The sequence below is a fragment of the Eublepharis macularius genome, chromosome 4, assembly GCF_028583425.1.
Source record: "Eublepharis macularius isolate TG4126 chromosome 4, MPM_Emac_v1.0, whole genome shotgun sequence".
Classification (NCBI taxonomy): Eukaryota; Metazoa; Chordata; class Lepidosauria; order Squamata; family Eublepharidae; genus Eublepharis; species Eublepharis macularius.
The window spans coordinates 115,500,781-115,517,923 of NC_072793.1; the positions used below are offsets into that span (position 1 = coordinate 115,500,781).

Sequence of the window (17,143 nt, forward strand, 5' to 3'; positions counted from 1 at the left end):
TAGTTGGCACTTCTTGTACTTTCCATTTTTGCGCATACAAAAGTCTAGCTGCTGCTGTCATATAAAATATCAACGTCCTGTGTTGGGCTGGAATTCCCTCCATTCCCAAGTTCAGTAGCAGGAGTTCTGGGTTCTTATTAATTTGAAATTGTAAAATTTCACTCATTTCTCTTATTATTTCCCCCCAGTACTGCCTGGCTACCTCACACGACCACCACATATGATAGAGGGAGCCCTCATGCTTCTTACATTTCCAGCATTTATTAGAAGTATTCAAATTCCCTAGCGCAATCTTCTTTGGTGTCATGTACCAACGATAGATCATTTTATGAATGTTCTCTTTGATATTAATACATGTCGTTGTCTTCATTGTAGTTTTCCACAAGTATTCCCATGCCTCCATTGTTATTTCTTTATTAAAGTTTATAGCCCATTTCACCATTTGTGTTTTAACTATCTCATCCTCGGTATACCACTTCAACAGTACTTGGTATACCTTGGATATTCTTTTCTTATCTTCTTTAAGAAGGGTCTGCTCTAGTTCCGAATTCTCTATTCGTATACCTCCCTTTACAGAGTCCGAATTATATAAGTCTCTGATCTGTCTATACTGGAACCAATCGTAGTTAGGTGATAGTTCCTCTTGTGTCTTTATTCTAAGTTTGGATGCTTCAGTTTTAGTTATTTCTTTATACGTTAAACATTGTTGTTCATTATCAACAGCTCTCGGGTCTATCACCTCATATGGAACCACCCACAAAGGGGTTCCTTCTTGTAGATAAATTCTGTACTTCTTCCAGATTATGTATAGACTTCTCCGAACAAAGTGATGCAGGAACATCGAGTTGACCTTTACTTTGTCATGCCATAAATATGCGTGCCATCCAAATATTTTTTTATATCCCTCTAGGGCTAATAGTTTCTTGTTCTTTAATGTCATCCATTCTTTCAACCAAACTAGGCAGATTGCATCATGATAAAGTCTCAGATTGGGCAGTTGCATTCCGCCTCTTTCCTTTGCATCTTGTAAAACTTTCACTTTCACTCGAGGCTTCTTGCCTGCCCAAACAAAATCTGATATTTTCCTCTGCCATTTTTCAAATTGTTTGGAGTCTCTGATGATTGGTATTGTCTGTAGCAAAAACATTACTCTTGGTAACACATTCATCTTAACTGCTGCAATCCTACCCAACCATGACAAATTCAATCTATTCCATTTAATCAAGTCTCTCTCTATCTGAGTCCATAGTTTTTCATAATTGTTTTTGAATAGATCTATGTTCTTTGCAGTTAATTCAACTCCCAAATATTTCACTTTACTTGTTACTTCACAATCCGTTGTTTCCATTAACAATTGTTGTTTCTGCTTAGTCATATTTTTGCATAATATCTTTGACTTCTTTTTGTTAATGAAGAAACCTGCCAAGTCTCCAAACTCCTTGATCTTATCTATCACTCTTGGCATGTTCTCCAATGGGTCCTCTACAATTAACATTATGTCATCCGCAAATGCTCTGACCTTGTATGAATAGTCCTTTATTTTTATTCCTCGAATTTCCTCGTCTTGTCGTATTTGTATCATCAGAATCTCCAATACTAAAATGAACAACAATGGAGATAACGGGCAACCTTGTCTTGTTCCTTTACTTATCGTCAATTTCTTGGTCAATTCATCATTCACCACAATTGCTGCAGTCTGGTCTCTATAAATTTCCTTAATTGCTCTGATGAATCTTTCTCCCAATTGTAGCTTTTCCATAGTGGCAAACATAAAGTCCCAGTTTAAATTGTCAAACGCTTTTTCAGCGTCAACAAAGAAGAAACCAACCTCTTTGTCACAACGCTTGTCATAATATTCAATAGCATTGATCACTGTCCTTAAGTTGTCTCTTATTTGTCTGTCTGGCAAAAAGCCTGCTTGTTCCTCCTCTATGACTTCCGAGAGCCACCCCTTCAATCTCTCCGCCAATATCTTCGCAAAAATTTTGTAGTCATTGTTGAGTAGCGATATAGGTCTATAATTTTTCACATTAGTCAGGTCTTGGCCCTCTTTTGGGATCAATGATATATTCGCTTCACTCCAAGTTTCTGGAATCCTTTGATCCCTTAAAACCCCATTCATCACCTCTTTTAGGAATGGTGCCAGTTCATTAGCCATTGTCTTATAGAATTTAGCCGTAAGTCCATCTGGCCCTGGCGCCTTTCCTAGATTTGCAGATTGTATTGCCTTACTTATTTCCTCGTCAGTTACTTCACTATTCAACTTATTTCTCCAAGCTTCCGAGATTTCTGGAAGTTTGGTTTTCTCCAAATATGACGCTATTGATTCTTTGTTTACTTCTTTTTTATTATACAGCTTAGCGTAAAATTTATAAAAGGCTCTACTAATGGTAGCCTGCTCCAAATACGTTTTGTTATCTTCGCAAATTTTATTTATTATCTTCTTTTCCCTTTTCTTCTTCAATTGCCATGCCAGGTACTTCCCAGGTTTATTAGCACCCTCAAACGCTTTTTGATTCAGTCTTTTGAGATTCCACTCCAATTCTTTATTGCTCATTGCTGTTAGCTGTTCTTGAAGTATTTTAATTTCCTGGTATACCTTCTTTTTCCCTGGTCTCTTTTTTAGCTGTGTTTCTTTGGCTTTTATTTTCTCCTCAATCTCTTGTCTTTTCTCCTCTTTCTTCTTTCTTGCTCTACCATTTAAGTCCATTAGTATGCCCCTTACAACCGCCTTGTAAGCATCCCAAACTTTATTGGTTGGTACTTCTTTATTCACGTTGTATTGTATAAAAAACTTTGTCTCTCTTCTCAGTATTTCCATATTCTCTCTTTCCTGTAACAAGTCCTCATTTATTCTCCATGCTTTCCTTTTTCTCTTTTTTCCAAATTTCCACATAATTGGGTTGTGATCTGAGCCTACCATAGGCATTATTTCTACCTCCTTAGTCCATAATGCTAAGTCTTTTGAGGCCCAGATCATATCAATTCTTGATAATGTAGAATGCCTTGCAGAATAAAAAGTAAACTGTCTGCTTTTAGGATATTCTCTCCTCCATACATCTTCAAGAGTCTCTTGTTGAATCAACTCAAAAAAAAGCTTTGGTAATAGTCCTCTTTTCTTTTGTGCCGTTGTAGTCTTTTTGTCTAGTTCCAAGTCTGTCACTCCATTGAAGTCTCCAGCAAGAATTATCTGGTCGTATGCAAGATCGTCTAAATGCTTCCTTAAATCCTCAAAGAAGCTTTCTTTTGCACCGTTAGGTGCATAAAGTCCGACTACCAACACTCTCTTTAAATTCCAAATACATTCCACTGCTACAAATCTAGCTTCCACATCTCTCATAACAAATTTTGGCTGTAGCTCCTCTTTTATGTACAACACCACTCCTCTTTTTTTCTTGTTGGAGGCCGCTACATATTCTTTGCCCAATTTTCCAGATTTTAAATATTTTACATCCTGCTTTCTGATATGGGTCTCTTGCAAACAAACAATGTCACATTTTTGTTTTAGTAGCCAGTGAAAAGTATTTTTCCTCTTATTCGGTGAGTTTAGTCCATTTACATTCCAAGATAATACTTTACACTCCATACTCATGATCTTGTTGGTAAGTCTTTTTCATTGTCCTTAATAAATCGCTCCATCTCTCGCTCAGATCTGATGCGTTTTTTGGCCCCTCCAAACTCAAAGGACACTCCTTCCGGTAACTCCCATCTGTACCTGATTTTCATGTCCTTCAAAATCTGAATTAGCACTTTATATTTTTTCCGGTCCAGTAACACTGATCTGGGCAGTTCCTTCATTATAATAATCGTCTTGCCATCAATCTCCAATGGATCTTGAAACTGTTTTATCACAATCCTCTCTTTCATATTTCGTGTTGTAAACTGCACAATCACATCTCTTGGTAGTTTCCTCTGGGTTGCTATTCTCGAATTCACACGGTATGCCACATCTAGGATAGCCACAACTTCTTCCTCCTCCTTCCCCAGGTACTCAGCCAACACCTCAGTCATCTGTTCTTGCGCTGACTTTCCTTCCACTTCTGGCAAGCCACGAAAACGTAGCTGCTTCTCCATATGTTTAGTTTCTGCAACTGACATTCTCCCCTTCACCAATCTCATCTCTGTTTGTTGCGTGTCTGCTAAATTCTCCATCGCGTCTTCTACTGTTTTAACTCTCTGCTGCGTTCCTTGTAATTCACTTCGTATTGTTTCCATACCTTTTTTCACTTCTGACAGCTCCGATTTTACTGTCTGTGTAACCTCTTTAACCTCTTTTATCAGCTCCAATTTCGTGTCCTTAAGTTCTTTAATCATATCTAAAAGTTTTTTGTCCAGGTTTTTATCCAGGTTTTCTATTGCCGATTGCCACTCTTTTTTTGACATCGTGGGGCTTGCTTTAGCTCGCTCCCACGAATCCGCTCTCTTCCTTAACTCCGTGGCGTAAAATTTAACGTTTTTCTATTTTAAATGTCCCGGTCTTCTTATAGAAATTAAGTTTTAAAGAGTCCAAAATGTCGGGCGTCTTTTCTCTATGGTTTCTCTATGATTTTGTAATCCAAGATGGCCTACTTCCTCTTCCGCTGAAGCCGCGACCCTTCCCGTTTCAAAAATGGCGATTCCCTACTTCCTGCCCTCCAGCAAGGGCCGCTTCTCTCCAGCCACTCTATTGTTATTACGCACTTCCTGTCTCCCGTCTTCCCACAGCAGATCTCGCGATGGTGTCTTTTTCTCACAGCTCCAAAGCCACAGGTATTCAAAACAATAGTCCCATTTCTTTAATAACTTCTTTAAACTTAGTCTCTTTTTAAATTCGATTCCTGCCGAGTCTTCCCCTCCTTTTCACTAGTCTGTTGCAGTTTAAAAATCTACTTTTTTTCCTCTCTGTTTTTATCAATCTGTCCCGTCTCAGAAGATAATGATCTTTACCTTCTCTTCACTTTTCTCGGGTTGTAATCGCTGTTTCGATTTTAAGTTCTCCTCTCAGCTTCTTCCCCCAATCGATGCTTGGGTATGTAGGTCTTATGCCAGCCGAATTGGCCCCAAAACTGCCGCAGAGATTATAGCCGACCCGTCGCAAGGTGGGACCTCAAGGATCGGGGGGAGACTCGCTGTGTAGAGCCCCCCCTCGTCCGAGATCTAGCTCACCCTAGGGTCTTGAGCGTTCTTTGCCTGCTCCCCGCCTGAGAGCAGTCGGCCGCGGGCTATTTTCACCCCGCCGGCCGGTTAAAACGGCAGTCCGGTCAGCTCCGCAAGTGGAGCTGCGTTAGACCTCCATGGATCCCAAACAGGAAGTCCCAATGCATCTTCATTTAGAAGTAATGGCCACTTTATTCTGTGGAATTTATTTCCATGGAACTGTACATAAGACTTGGTAATCCAAATTGGTATGCAGACTCGTTCTATGTGTGAATCCTCATTTCCCCCAGTTTCCTCTTCACAGAACCCAGCATTACTCTCTATTGCCACAAGGAAGATTTGTTATGAGAGCTTTTAAAAGAAGAAATGGCTGGCACGTACTTGCCTGCTCTGATTTCTTCTTTAAATAATTATTGCACCTAATTCATAAACTATTTATTGGATTTCAGATAATTTTAAAAGAAAATGAGCGGTTCTATGCAGGGAAGTCATATTGTGCCTGTCTTTTTCACCTGCTGCGTTGAAAACCCATAGGCGTTTCAGATCATGGTAATATGGTATGTGTGAAGTGGGGAATCGACCCTCTACTCCAGAGTTCTGTCCTTAATCTAGATTGCCTCCTAACCAATGGTTGCTTTTTTAGGGATATATTGGGAGTTCCAGTCACGGAATACTAACATCACATGTAGTTTATCCTAATTATAGAACTTTTTTGTCCTGGATATAAAGGATCATGGTTCTTTTCCATCTTCCTCATTCCAAAGCACAGATGCTGGAGGCTATGGGACTCAAAAGGATAAAAAGCAATGCAACCTGGGGAGCTGCAGTGAGGAGGGAAGGAACCAGGAAGAATTGCACCTTCCCTTTTCATCAGCATAATTTCATTAGCACAGGAATGATGGCAGAATGGTCCTCATTCCTCAATGCACTTCTCTGGGCCACATAACATGAGTCATGCAACCTTTAATTTTTTTTTTTTTTTTAATTTATATTTGGTTTATATTCCGCCCTCCCCACACCAGCAGGCTCAGGGTGGATTACAAGAACTTACAAGTTAGAATACATAAGACAGTTAATATAAGTTAAAAACCATAAAAACATCCAAAAATTACACAATTAAAATACATATATATACATGAACATAGCAGCACTAAATCCAACTGACCAAACCCTAGCCATTTCCAGAGCATCTTAGCAGTAAAGGAAATTACTAGATGGGGGTATTGCTAGTAGAGAGGGCATATTCTACTGTCAACCAGCCAGGGGAGCTCTGTCTAGCACTGCCCATATGCCTGGCAGAACAGCTCTGTCTTGCAGGCCTGGCGGAAAGATAACAAATCATGCCGGGCCTTGGTCTCATTAGATGGAGCATTCCACCAGGCTGAGGCCAGGACCAAAAAGGCCCTGGCCCTGGTCGATGCCAGGTGGGCCTCCCTGTGGCCAGGGACCTTTAGCAGATGTTTCTCACTAGAGCGAAGAGCCCTCTGGGGTTCATATGGGGAGAGGTGGTACCGCAGGTATGCCAGTCCCAGTCTGCATAGGGTTTTATAGGTTAATACCAAAACCTTGAACCTGATTTGGTATTCCACCGATAACCAGTGTATCTGACACAGTGCCTGCATTATATGCTCACGCATTGGCAATCCTGTGATGACATGCACTGCCTCTTTACAGCCGGGGTCCCGGATCCACGTTTCCGCTACTCAAGTTCAGGATCTCCGTTTTCGCGGGGTTTAACTTCAGCCAACTTTGCCTCAACCATCCAGCCATGGATTCAGAAGCATGCTCCAGGACATCTGGGGCTGATCCAGGCCATCTGTCCATCAACAGATATAGCTGGGTGTCATCCGCATATTGGTGGTACCCAAGCCAAAAACTTCGCACCAACTGGGCGAGTGGGCGCATATAGATATTAAACAGTAATGGGGAGAGTATCTACCCCTGCGGCACACCACATATTAGTGGCCAACTGGATGATAGCTAGCGCCACCCTCTGTCCCCGACCATGAAGAAAAGAGACAAGCCACTGTAGTGCTGCACCTTGAATTCCCACATTGGTGAGGCAGTGGGTCAAAAGATCATAATTGACCATATCAAACACTGCCGAAAGATCTAATAAATCAGTAGCACTGATCTGCCTCGATCCAGGTACCTGTGAAGATTGTCCATGAGGGTGACCAGCAATGTCTCCACCCCGTGTCCCAGGCGAAAACTGGTCTGGAAGGGATCTAGGGCCGAGGTCTCCTTCAGGAAATTCTGCAGCTGGTTCTCCGCCACCTGCTCAATCACCTTTCACAGAAACAGGAGGTTTGAGACTGGGCGGTAACTGAGCTGGTCGGCTGGATCTAATGATGTTTTCTTTAAAAGAGGCCTCACCACAGCCTCCTTAAGTGCTCTGGGAAAACTCAGGGACAAGTTGACAATGACCTCCAGGCAATCCCATAATCCATCAACACTGGCTTTCACCAGCCATGATGGACATGGGTCCAGGAGGCATGTGGTAGGCCTCATTCCCTGCAGAAGCCTGTCCACCTCTTCTCCAGAAAGAGGGTTGAAGTGATCAAAAATTGCCCCCGAGGACGGTCAAGGGGCTTCCAGTTCACATACCGTATCAACTGTGGGCGGTAAATTGTGGTGGAGAGACAAGATTTTATAGGCAAAAAAGCTCGCAAAAGCCTCACAGCTTATGGCCAAATTCAAATTTTGGTGGTCTCCACCTGAAAGGGAAACCAATGAACGTACCACATTAAGCAGTTTAGCTGGGTGTGAGCTAGCTGATGCGATGGAGGCTGCGTAAAATGCCTTCTTTGCAGCTTTCACTGCCATCTCATAGGATTTCAGAAGCAACCTATAAGATATTCTTGTTTCCTCGTCATGAGATTGTCACAACGCGCGCTCAAGTCATCTTAGTTCCTGCTTTTGTTGCCTTAGCTCCTCTGTGTACCAGGGGGCTCAGTGATTACAGGGGCAAAGAGGATGACAGGGAGCAATTTCATTGATGGCTGGAGAGCCAGCCCTGCCAGTCCTCCACCAGCTCATCCAATGAACCACCATGGAGCATCGGTTTCTGCAGAGCATTCTGGAAACCAATTGGATCCATAAGTCTCCTTGGGCTTAAATTTGCTCACCGCCCTTGCAGGGGGGCTGCGGCATGCCCAACTGAGCCTCCAGAACCATGTGGTCTGACTATGGCACTGATTCTACTTTGTCAAGAACCCCATCCAATCCCATCCCAAAGATCAGATCTAACGTGTAGCCTGCTTTATGTGTGGGGGCCGATACAAACTGGGAAAGTCCTAGTGTTGTCATGGCCAGCCCCAGGTCTGCAACCTGTGCAGAGGTGGCATCATCAGCTTGGATGTTGAAGTACCCCAGTACTATCAGCCTGCCGTACTCCAAGGCCCACCCTGCCACCACCTCCAGCAGGCATGACAGGGTGTCTGCTGGTGTGCTGGGCAGTTGGTACACCAGACAGACAGCCAAACTTTCCTCAGCACTCCACACCAGTCCTACACAATCAATGCCAGAGATCTCCGGGATGGGAAGCGGTCTGAAGGAGAAACTCTTTCGGATAAGGATTGCCACCCCTCTCCCCCAACAACCTGTTTGAGACTGATGAAGGTCCGAGTATCCCAGGGGGGTCAGCTCACCCAAGGCGACTGTCTCGCCATCCCTCACCCAGGTCTCAGTCATGCATACCAGGTCCATATTAGCTAATGCAAAAGTATCATGCAGAATTCTGGTCTTATTATTTATGGACCTGGCATTGCACAACATCAGTATTGGTGGGGGTGGGGTTAACTTCCTAGCTCCGACACCTGTGTGTCTCAGGATGGGACATAGGTTAGAAGGGCACCGAGCCTCACCAGGTCTCCGTGGCCTTCTCCACTTTGACCGAGTCCCACCACCATATCTTCCCTGTCTCCAGAGGACTGAGATCCCTGGCTCTATCCCGGTTGCCCTCCCCACCTCCACCATCATTACATTACAATATCCCCCTAGCAGCAAAAAGTAACACCAACTCTGACCTCATAAACTTCTTATGGGACAGCCTAGATGATTTCCATCTTGTATAATAGCACCTTATAAAGTCAGGGTTTAATCCAATTTCCACCATCCAATTTAAATTGTTTCCTTGATCAATAACCCTGCCCCCCACCTATTCCATTCCAGTCTTCCAATTCTGGAAGTTACCATCTAATTTGATAATTTCCAATTTGCAGCAAAGTTCCCTTTTCATTTTCATTTATTTTCAGAAGAAGCCCTGTCGAGATTCTTTATTAAGTAGGGCCACAACTAGACTGACTCATTGGTATTGTCAGCAATCAATTAATACTGGGGCAATATTCATTTCATAGAGAATTATAGCTAATCAGTGCTATTATCAAATCAATTTACATCCACCTTCCAAAAAAGAGTCAAAACCTAATCCTATCCCCTGATTTACATATTAAATTTATTATAATTAATTCAGGCTATAATTGATTTAATTTATATTATAGAGTCCATAGCAGCCGATGGTTCCTATAACCATTAGAGTTCGCTTCAGTGCTCTTAATCTCGCTGTCTATGAGCAGAACCACAAGTGACAAAAGGCACAGATTGGACACTTGTCAGCTTCCCTCAAGTTTTGATGGGAAATGTAGGCAGCTTGGCGGAATGTTGGACAAGTGACAGTTGAAAAGTCCATTGGACAGCAGTCAGAAAGCCAAGCTGCAAGACTAGGATGCCTACATTTCCCATCAAAACTTGAGGGAAGCTGACAAGTGTCCAATCTGTGCCTTTTGTCACTTGTAGTTCCGCTCTATATCTCTCACGATCTTGCTTTGACTGGATCCAGATTCAGCAGACTCCCTGCGCCATCAGCACTCTCCACACTCGGAGGCCTTTGGCCCACTTCAATGCTCATCCCGATGTTCTTCTGCCCCCTCTGGAGGCCTCCGGAGGTCCTCGCCGCTCTTCGGAGAACTCCGGCAGCTTGGCTACACAACCAATCCAGTCCTCTGAGGCAGCTCTCTGAGGGTTGCCCTCCAAGCCTCCTCCACACCCGGCTCCCACGGAGCCCACACAGCGCTCCAGCCTCTTCCGCCCGGCTGCTCCTAGTAGGCTTGGAGGTCTTTCCAGCCCAAAGGCTCTCCTCCTTCTCCTTCTCCCCTCCTCACCCACTCTTGCTGGCCCCCAAACCTCCAGTGGTTTCATCTTCCCTGCTGGGCAACTTCCCCACTGGGTGACTCCCCACTGGGCAATTGGGTGACTGACTCAGGTCCAGGTGGGTTGAGGCAACTCTCTTTGACTCAGGTCCAGTCAGAGGAGAGGCAACTCTATTCAAGCCACAAAGTTAGAAGCTGCTTGGTGCATGCCTGACATAAACAGCATGGGCACACATCCTCATTCCTCTCTCTGTTGCCACGTTTCTCTGTTTCTTCTGTTACCGTTGCTCCACCGCTAAGGCTCTGTTTACTGTTTATTGCTGTTTCATTAGGATAGTCCTGTAGTTGTAATTGTTGTAATTTGGTAGAGCTCAGATCACAGCCCCCACCTGTGCCGCCATATTTGGGAATACTCGGGCTACTGGAGTAAGGGTGAGGGTGGGAAAGCACTGTTTCAAGCTTCTGTTTTAAAAAGAGTTTATGGAGCATCAGACATGGCAAATCTGCAAATGTATTGAATATTCCCAAGTACTGAATACTCCAAAGAGCGCCAAGTAATACTTTGGCAATGAAGTTTGGAAAAAAAAGCCCAAAACAGCTACAATGATTTAAAAGTTTGTTCTTTCACTTCTATGACTTTTGTCATAGAACTTCTGAATGTTCTCCCTTGTAATTAGCAATTACCTGCTCATGTGCATTCTCTGTGGTGGACTCCTACCTTGTAGAACAGCCTGCTTGAGATGATCAGGAAGAATCCCACAGTACTATCATTCCACAAAATGTGCAAAACAGAAAGGTTCAAGAAGGCATTCTTATAATTGGATTAGAACTGTCGTGACTTGTAGAATGGGCCAGAAGGGCACCTTTGTATGGGATTTTGGAGTGGGTACTGCATTTGTAATCTTACATTCTTTGTTTCTCACTGTGTTGGCTTGGGCAGTTTGAGTTTGCATTGTCATTCAGTTTTGTTTTTCTAGTCCTATCTCTTTGTTCATTCATTGTTTTATACTGTATGACTACTTTTTTTCTGTTTCTGTACTCTGTAATCCACTGTGCGTCTTAGTGAGAAAGGCAGGCTATAAATAAGCTAAAGATATGGAATTTTGGAGAGTGCCTCTTTTCTTGTTTCTCCATTAAATCTAAGATAAACTTTATGCCCTGAAACATAGTGGTTACTTATTGTTCTATGGCTACAAAACCAGTGTGCAATATATGTATAATATTGATGTTCTTGAGTAGTTGTGAGAATACAAAAGATTCATGTAATAGGATGACTTTGCAGGAAATTGTAAAGATGTTGCATTTATGATGGATGTTATGACATAGGGTCCATATGAATGGTTTCAAGTGTTAATACCCCTGCTCCGGAGGTTTTCTCTATGTGCAATTTGTAACTAACACTCACATGTTGTAAGCTGTGTAATCATTGAAAGAAGAGAGTAAATTTGATGAAAGTGAGCTTTCCCAACTGGGTTCAAGATTGCCGTTTCAACAGTTTACCAAACAGAAAAGCCTCTGGAATTTATAGAATGTAACACTATCTCTCTCTGTCTCTTTTTAAGCGCCTTGTTGAAGCTGCGGAAGATGCTCATTTGAAACATGAATTTGATGCTGATTTACAGGTAGATAGAAATTCATATATTTATTTAAAAATGGTGTTTGTGTTATATAAAAATATATGTATAGTCGCATGTCTGTATGTTCTAATTTGTTAGCCGTCTTGGTGGCACTGTGAAGGCAGAAAGGTGGGATAAAATTTTGGTAAATAAATAAATTAAGAAGCATCAGAACTAGACCTCCCACAGACAAGGGAGCTCTTCAGGTATATTTTTTAAAAGACTGTAAATTAACCAAAAGAAAAATGGGAACAACCTCTAGAACAATCTCATATGCATTCCCCATTGAAAAAAATGTTCCTGAACTCCAGAATCTGAAAAAAAGGGATTTGAATCCTGATTGTTAATGTCCTACCAGGAAATAAGGAAACACAACAAAAATCCCACCCCCTGCACCCACCTCAAAGCCCAGATAGAAAATTATAATGTTTTTTTTCTTCTACTAGTAGATGATTTCTTGCTTTATTTAATTAACAGTGGAACCCTACACAAGGTACATCAGTCTGGATTAAATGAAGTCAGTGGTCTTAGAATGGAGTCTTCATAGTACTTCACCATAATTTTCTTATTTTAGATAAGACTTTCAAATGCTGTATTAGTTATATGATTCCTGGTTTCAATGAACTGGCAAGAAATTACATTTCAGAGGATTTTATTGTGTATGGCCTTGAAACTCAAAGGGATGGGCCTGGACATGTGACGTTGTCTGTGCAAATGACAGATTTCTGGTCTCAGTAGACAAACCTCTCCTATATCATAAAGTGTTTTCTCTGTATACATTCTTTGTCTCAGTGTGTTTTACTGTTAGATACTGATAGGAGTAGGAATGATTAATGTTGTCTATTTAAACATTTGAATGAGCTGAAAAAAATGTCTGAAAAATGAAACAACAGTCTTTGTGTCCTTAGACTTTAACAGTTTGATCAACTGTTGGCTACTGGTTTGAGTTCATGCCCAGGGTATGGACAACTCTAGGCTTTTTGTGTGTGGATAAGACACAGTAAGGGGGATGCATGTCATTCTCATTTCTGACCTGCTTGAACATCCTCTTGATGGATGTCTTTATTGTCCTATGTGTATGAATATTATTATTTCCCATAAAGAATAAATAATTGGAATTGTGAGTGACATTGCTGACAATCTTACAGAGGTATTTTCATTCAGATCTGTTGGTGCAGTTGTTGGGAAGTGAGAACTTGCCCGCTGAATCCTAGGTATTTTCAAGAAATGGTCGACGCCTTTAATGAATGGATGGGAATAGAGTAGGGAATTATGACAGTTTTATGGTTATTGTTTATGTAAGCATTATTTTTAAATATTTTGACACCCAAGATGAACCTAAATGGCAAGGTGTTCAATAAATATTTTAAAAGTTTTTTATCAGTTTGTATACAAGTTGTAATAATATCCAACAAATAGTCTGACGAATGTATATAGAAATTGGAGAAAACGTGGAATGTGCCACTGACTTATGAGAAATCTGCAAACACTTTTTTGCATGTATTGCAAGGATGCAAATATCCATCTTAATTTCAATGCTGATCAGAACGAGTTAGAGTTCATCTTTAGATGTAAATGACAGTGAGCGTCTGAATCCAGTTTGTTGAATCTGTTGTTATATGTAACTAATTGTCTGAATGCAAATCAGGTTCAGTGTCTAAATATTTGAAAACTGAAACAGAAGAAGTACATTTTCCAGGCAAGATCTAAAAAGTGTCATGTTCTCAATTTAATGAAAATGCTATTCAGGGTTAATACAGTATAAAAAACCCCTTCCCCAAATCCCAGTATAAGGATACATTGAGCTAGTCTTAAGAAGCTATGGAAAATTCAGTTTAGATGCAACATAAAATGCCATATTGAAAGTCTCGTTGTTTTTTTAAGCATTATTGGTGCTCAAAATGGAACACAGAATCTTTAAGAGCTTTCATGTTTTTGGAATTCTCTCATATTTCTTTTTCTGAGCCTCATGCCCAGAAGAAACCACATCTATTGTCAAAGCAAATCAGAAGCACTTATAGAAGACATTATTAAATATGCCTCTGTGCCACATTTCTGTTCCCATTTTCACAACCTCCTGGGTCTTCTAAGATGTTGATGATATTAGCACAGTTAGGTTAAAAACCATTTGTGTCAGCAGCATTAACAGGACAGCCTAATCTCTGAACAGGCCTTTGTTGTTTATTATTACCCCAGTCCATTAAAACTAATCAATTGTTAATCTTGGCTTCAGTGACCCCATTGCAACCTCTTCAAGAAGATGGAGTTTTTTTATATATAAATCTCATAGAACCATCTGCTCAGTATAAAACAGTGACCTGAATGATAGTGTATTTTTTTAAAAAAAGGATAGGGATAGATGGAAGGACCTAGGACTTCTAGTAATTTCACTTTGGAATGGGACTTTATAGAACTATTATTCTTTGTAGAAAAACCTCCATTGACAGCATAGGTTCTCCAGCATCAATTATATATAGCTTCTGGATAGTCTGAAATTACATAGTTTCATTTCTACAAATGAAACATATTGTTCAAGGGACTCCCACATGTCTTCAATGGCTGATTTCTTCCTTTGTGAGGGCAGATAAACGTTTATGATAATCATACTTCCAGAAAGACTGCCATAGCACTCTGGGAAAAGGTTCCCGCCCCAAACATTTTATATTAAGTCTCATTGAAATAAATAAACCCAACCCCCCTCCCCTTCAGTCTTCCTGGGCCTTTCACCGGTGTAGCAGCCACTTTTGAAGACATAGCCAAATCTGCAGCTGTCCAAGTCTCTTGCACTGCAATGATGTCATAGTTCCATCGAAAGGGAGGGATTTCAACCTGATAGAACAAGCATTAGTGCCATCCTGTGACATTCCAGGAAAGAATCTTCAGGTGGAAAGAATAGTTTGAGAAGCTGAGTCTCGAGCCTAGTCAAGCTGATGCTTCTCTGCAGGAAGATTGGAGATGTCCAGATGACAGACTGGCAAAGCTCCAGGTTGGAGTGTACTGGTATTGGATTAACAGGGATATTTTTGATAGTCTTCAAAGGCAAAGGGGATCCTACACTAAGGAAGCTTCTGCTTTCCTGCCCGGGATGAGAATCAATTAAGTGTTTTTTTGAAAACCCGGACTTTGGCAAGGGTTTGGTTTTTGGCCACTCAGAATTCTCCAGGGTGGAGGCAACAGTTTCCTGCTTCATATGGGGTGGGTGGGTCCGGCATAAACCCAAATTTGAAGAGGCTGCCCCTGTACATGGATGTCTGTCAGTTAGAACTGAAGGGTTTGAAGTGATATGGGGTCCTACAAAGCTCTAATCAAATCAGCCATCACCTGTTTGGAGTCCTGAATAAGAGTTTTTCTTCTTTGAGGTTTATCAAATATGCCTGATTGTTTGGGTTCACCCGTCTCTGAGAGAAAACCCACTGATGACGGTCCGGATAGCTTAGAGGCATTATTTGGAAAGGAAGATGAAGTATCGCACTATTATATTTTTAGCTGATTGGTTTTGGGGGATTGTTTTTAATATGCCAGATAGGGTTGTTTTTGAAGTTATGTATTAGGGTCCAGATCCATTTTATCTCGTATGGCATATTTTGCTTGTTTCTGTGTTTTCTATCTTTTTTCTCTGGTCATGGACTGTAATAAACTAATACACACAGAAAAGCACCAATCTGAAAACAGAGAGCAAAATATAAACAGACCAATTAGCATCCCTAAAAATTCTCTCATATAAGAATACTGTCACTATATTTCTGGGGGGAAAGTTACTCACAATTGGTTGAAAAAATGAACTGAAAGAAGACTGCAGAGCTGTGAACAGGCATTCCTATACTATAAGGCCTTGGTACAGTTCTAATGTTGTGGAAGTAACGTGTTAATATGTGACAATACACACCTTATCCTAAACAATACAAAGAGGGCAGCATGCATCCTTATTCAGATGAACATTAAGATGTGTGTTTGAATGTGCATCTGATCTATGTCTCCCTTTTGCAATCCAGCAAATGATACTTATGTATATGTCTGCTTACATGCACAGAATTCCATTTCTTGGCTGCTCAGTTCCCTGTGAGTGATCCTCTGATGTTATAACTGAGATATAAGTCACTAATCTGAACAGCTAAAGGTGTGCATTACATGTAATTTTTGATGTACAACTTATCCCTGAGATCGTTATAGGATTTCTTCTCCTGTGAAAATGGAAGGGAAATCCTATTTTCACAGGAGAAGTACAATGGCTTACCCTTGGAGTTCTGGACACTTAAGGGCACATAGGTTTTCTTAAGCGGAAGCAGTGTTTCCTGCTAATTCCTCTCTCCTAATCCAGTCCACGGCCTCCCTGCCCAAATTGTTCTTGGGGTCAGCAGAACATGGGCTTCCTGGGGGATTGAGGTTGGAGGAGGTGGAAATTCTCACTTCCTCTTAAGAAAACTCAAATGCCCTTAAGTATTTGGAAAGTGGTTGGATACAGGCCAATGTAAATATAATTATAACAGTTTTCATTGTCTCTGCAGAAATAGAATTAGGAAAATGATAACCAAAGGTGTTTGTTCTGCATTTCGCCAACCATGACTTCAGCAACATTGTATCCTTCTGCTGCATTTTATGACCCATCATATTCTGTCAGATACACTTTTATTTTCCATAGTGTTATTGGTTTTTCCTCGAAGAATTTCTCATCAATAGAAATTCTAGAACTGTATTTTGATCCTTGACACAGGGCTTGTTTGAGCTAAGGACAGAAATCTACAGTGAGAGGCATAAATAAAACGGCCCATTATTTGCAAGAAATAAATCAAAACAGTGGATAGGATTGTCTGTCTTGCTGGAATCAAACACTGTGTATTTGATTAATGGGTAATCACTATCTCCAATGTATTTGGATTTAAAGCTTTTAACTGGCTGCATTTGGCCTTGAGAGATTTTCAACAAGGGGGTGGAAGTCAAGAGCTTTTATTGTAAGATGCTGGTCGTAGCTGGGCTTTCTAAATCTTCTGATTTACACTGCTGATGGCTGCGTTGTTGTTGTTTCAAATACATCTGGAGTAATCACTGAGGAATTAACTAAAAATGAAGTAGAAGAGGTCAATTTTTAAGATAATTGCTTCATATGAAAACAATTCAACAGCTCATTCTTTTTTTTTTAAATTTTTTTTATTGGAATTAGAAATATTTTGTCATTTATAACAATCAAATTACTTTAATATTCCAGTTCTAACCCCCTCCCTTTCTCCCCCCCCCGTTTATTGA

General features: G+C 41.1%; 1 protein-coding gene across 1 annotated transcript in view; it reads left to right on the forward strand.

The window, feature by feature from the left end:
* Window positions 1-17,143, forward strand: part of CACNA2D3 (calcium voltage-gated channel auxiliary subunit alpha2delta 3) — a 1,057,886-nt gene that overhangs the window by 324,026 nt on the left and 716,717 nt on the right. The window contains exon 4 of the mRNA XM_054976383.1: window positions 11,849-11,908. Within this exon, the coding sequence (XP_054832358.1) occupies window positions 11,849-11,908 (60 nt within the window). The remainder of the gene's footprint in view (window positions 1-11,848; window positions 11,909-17,143) is intronic.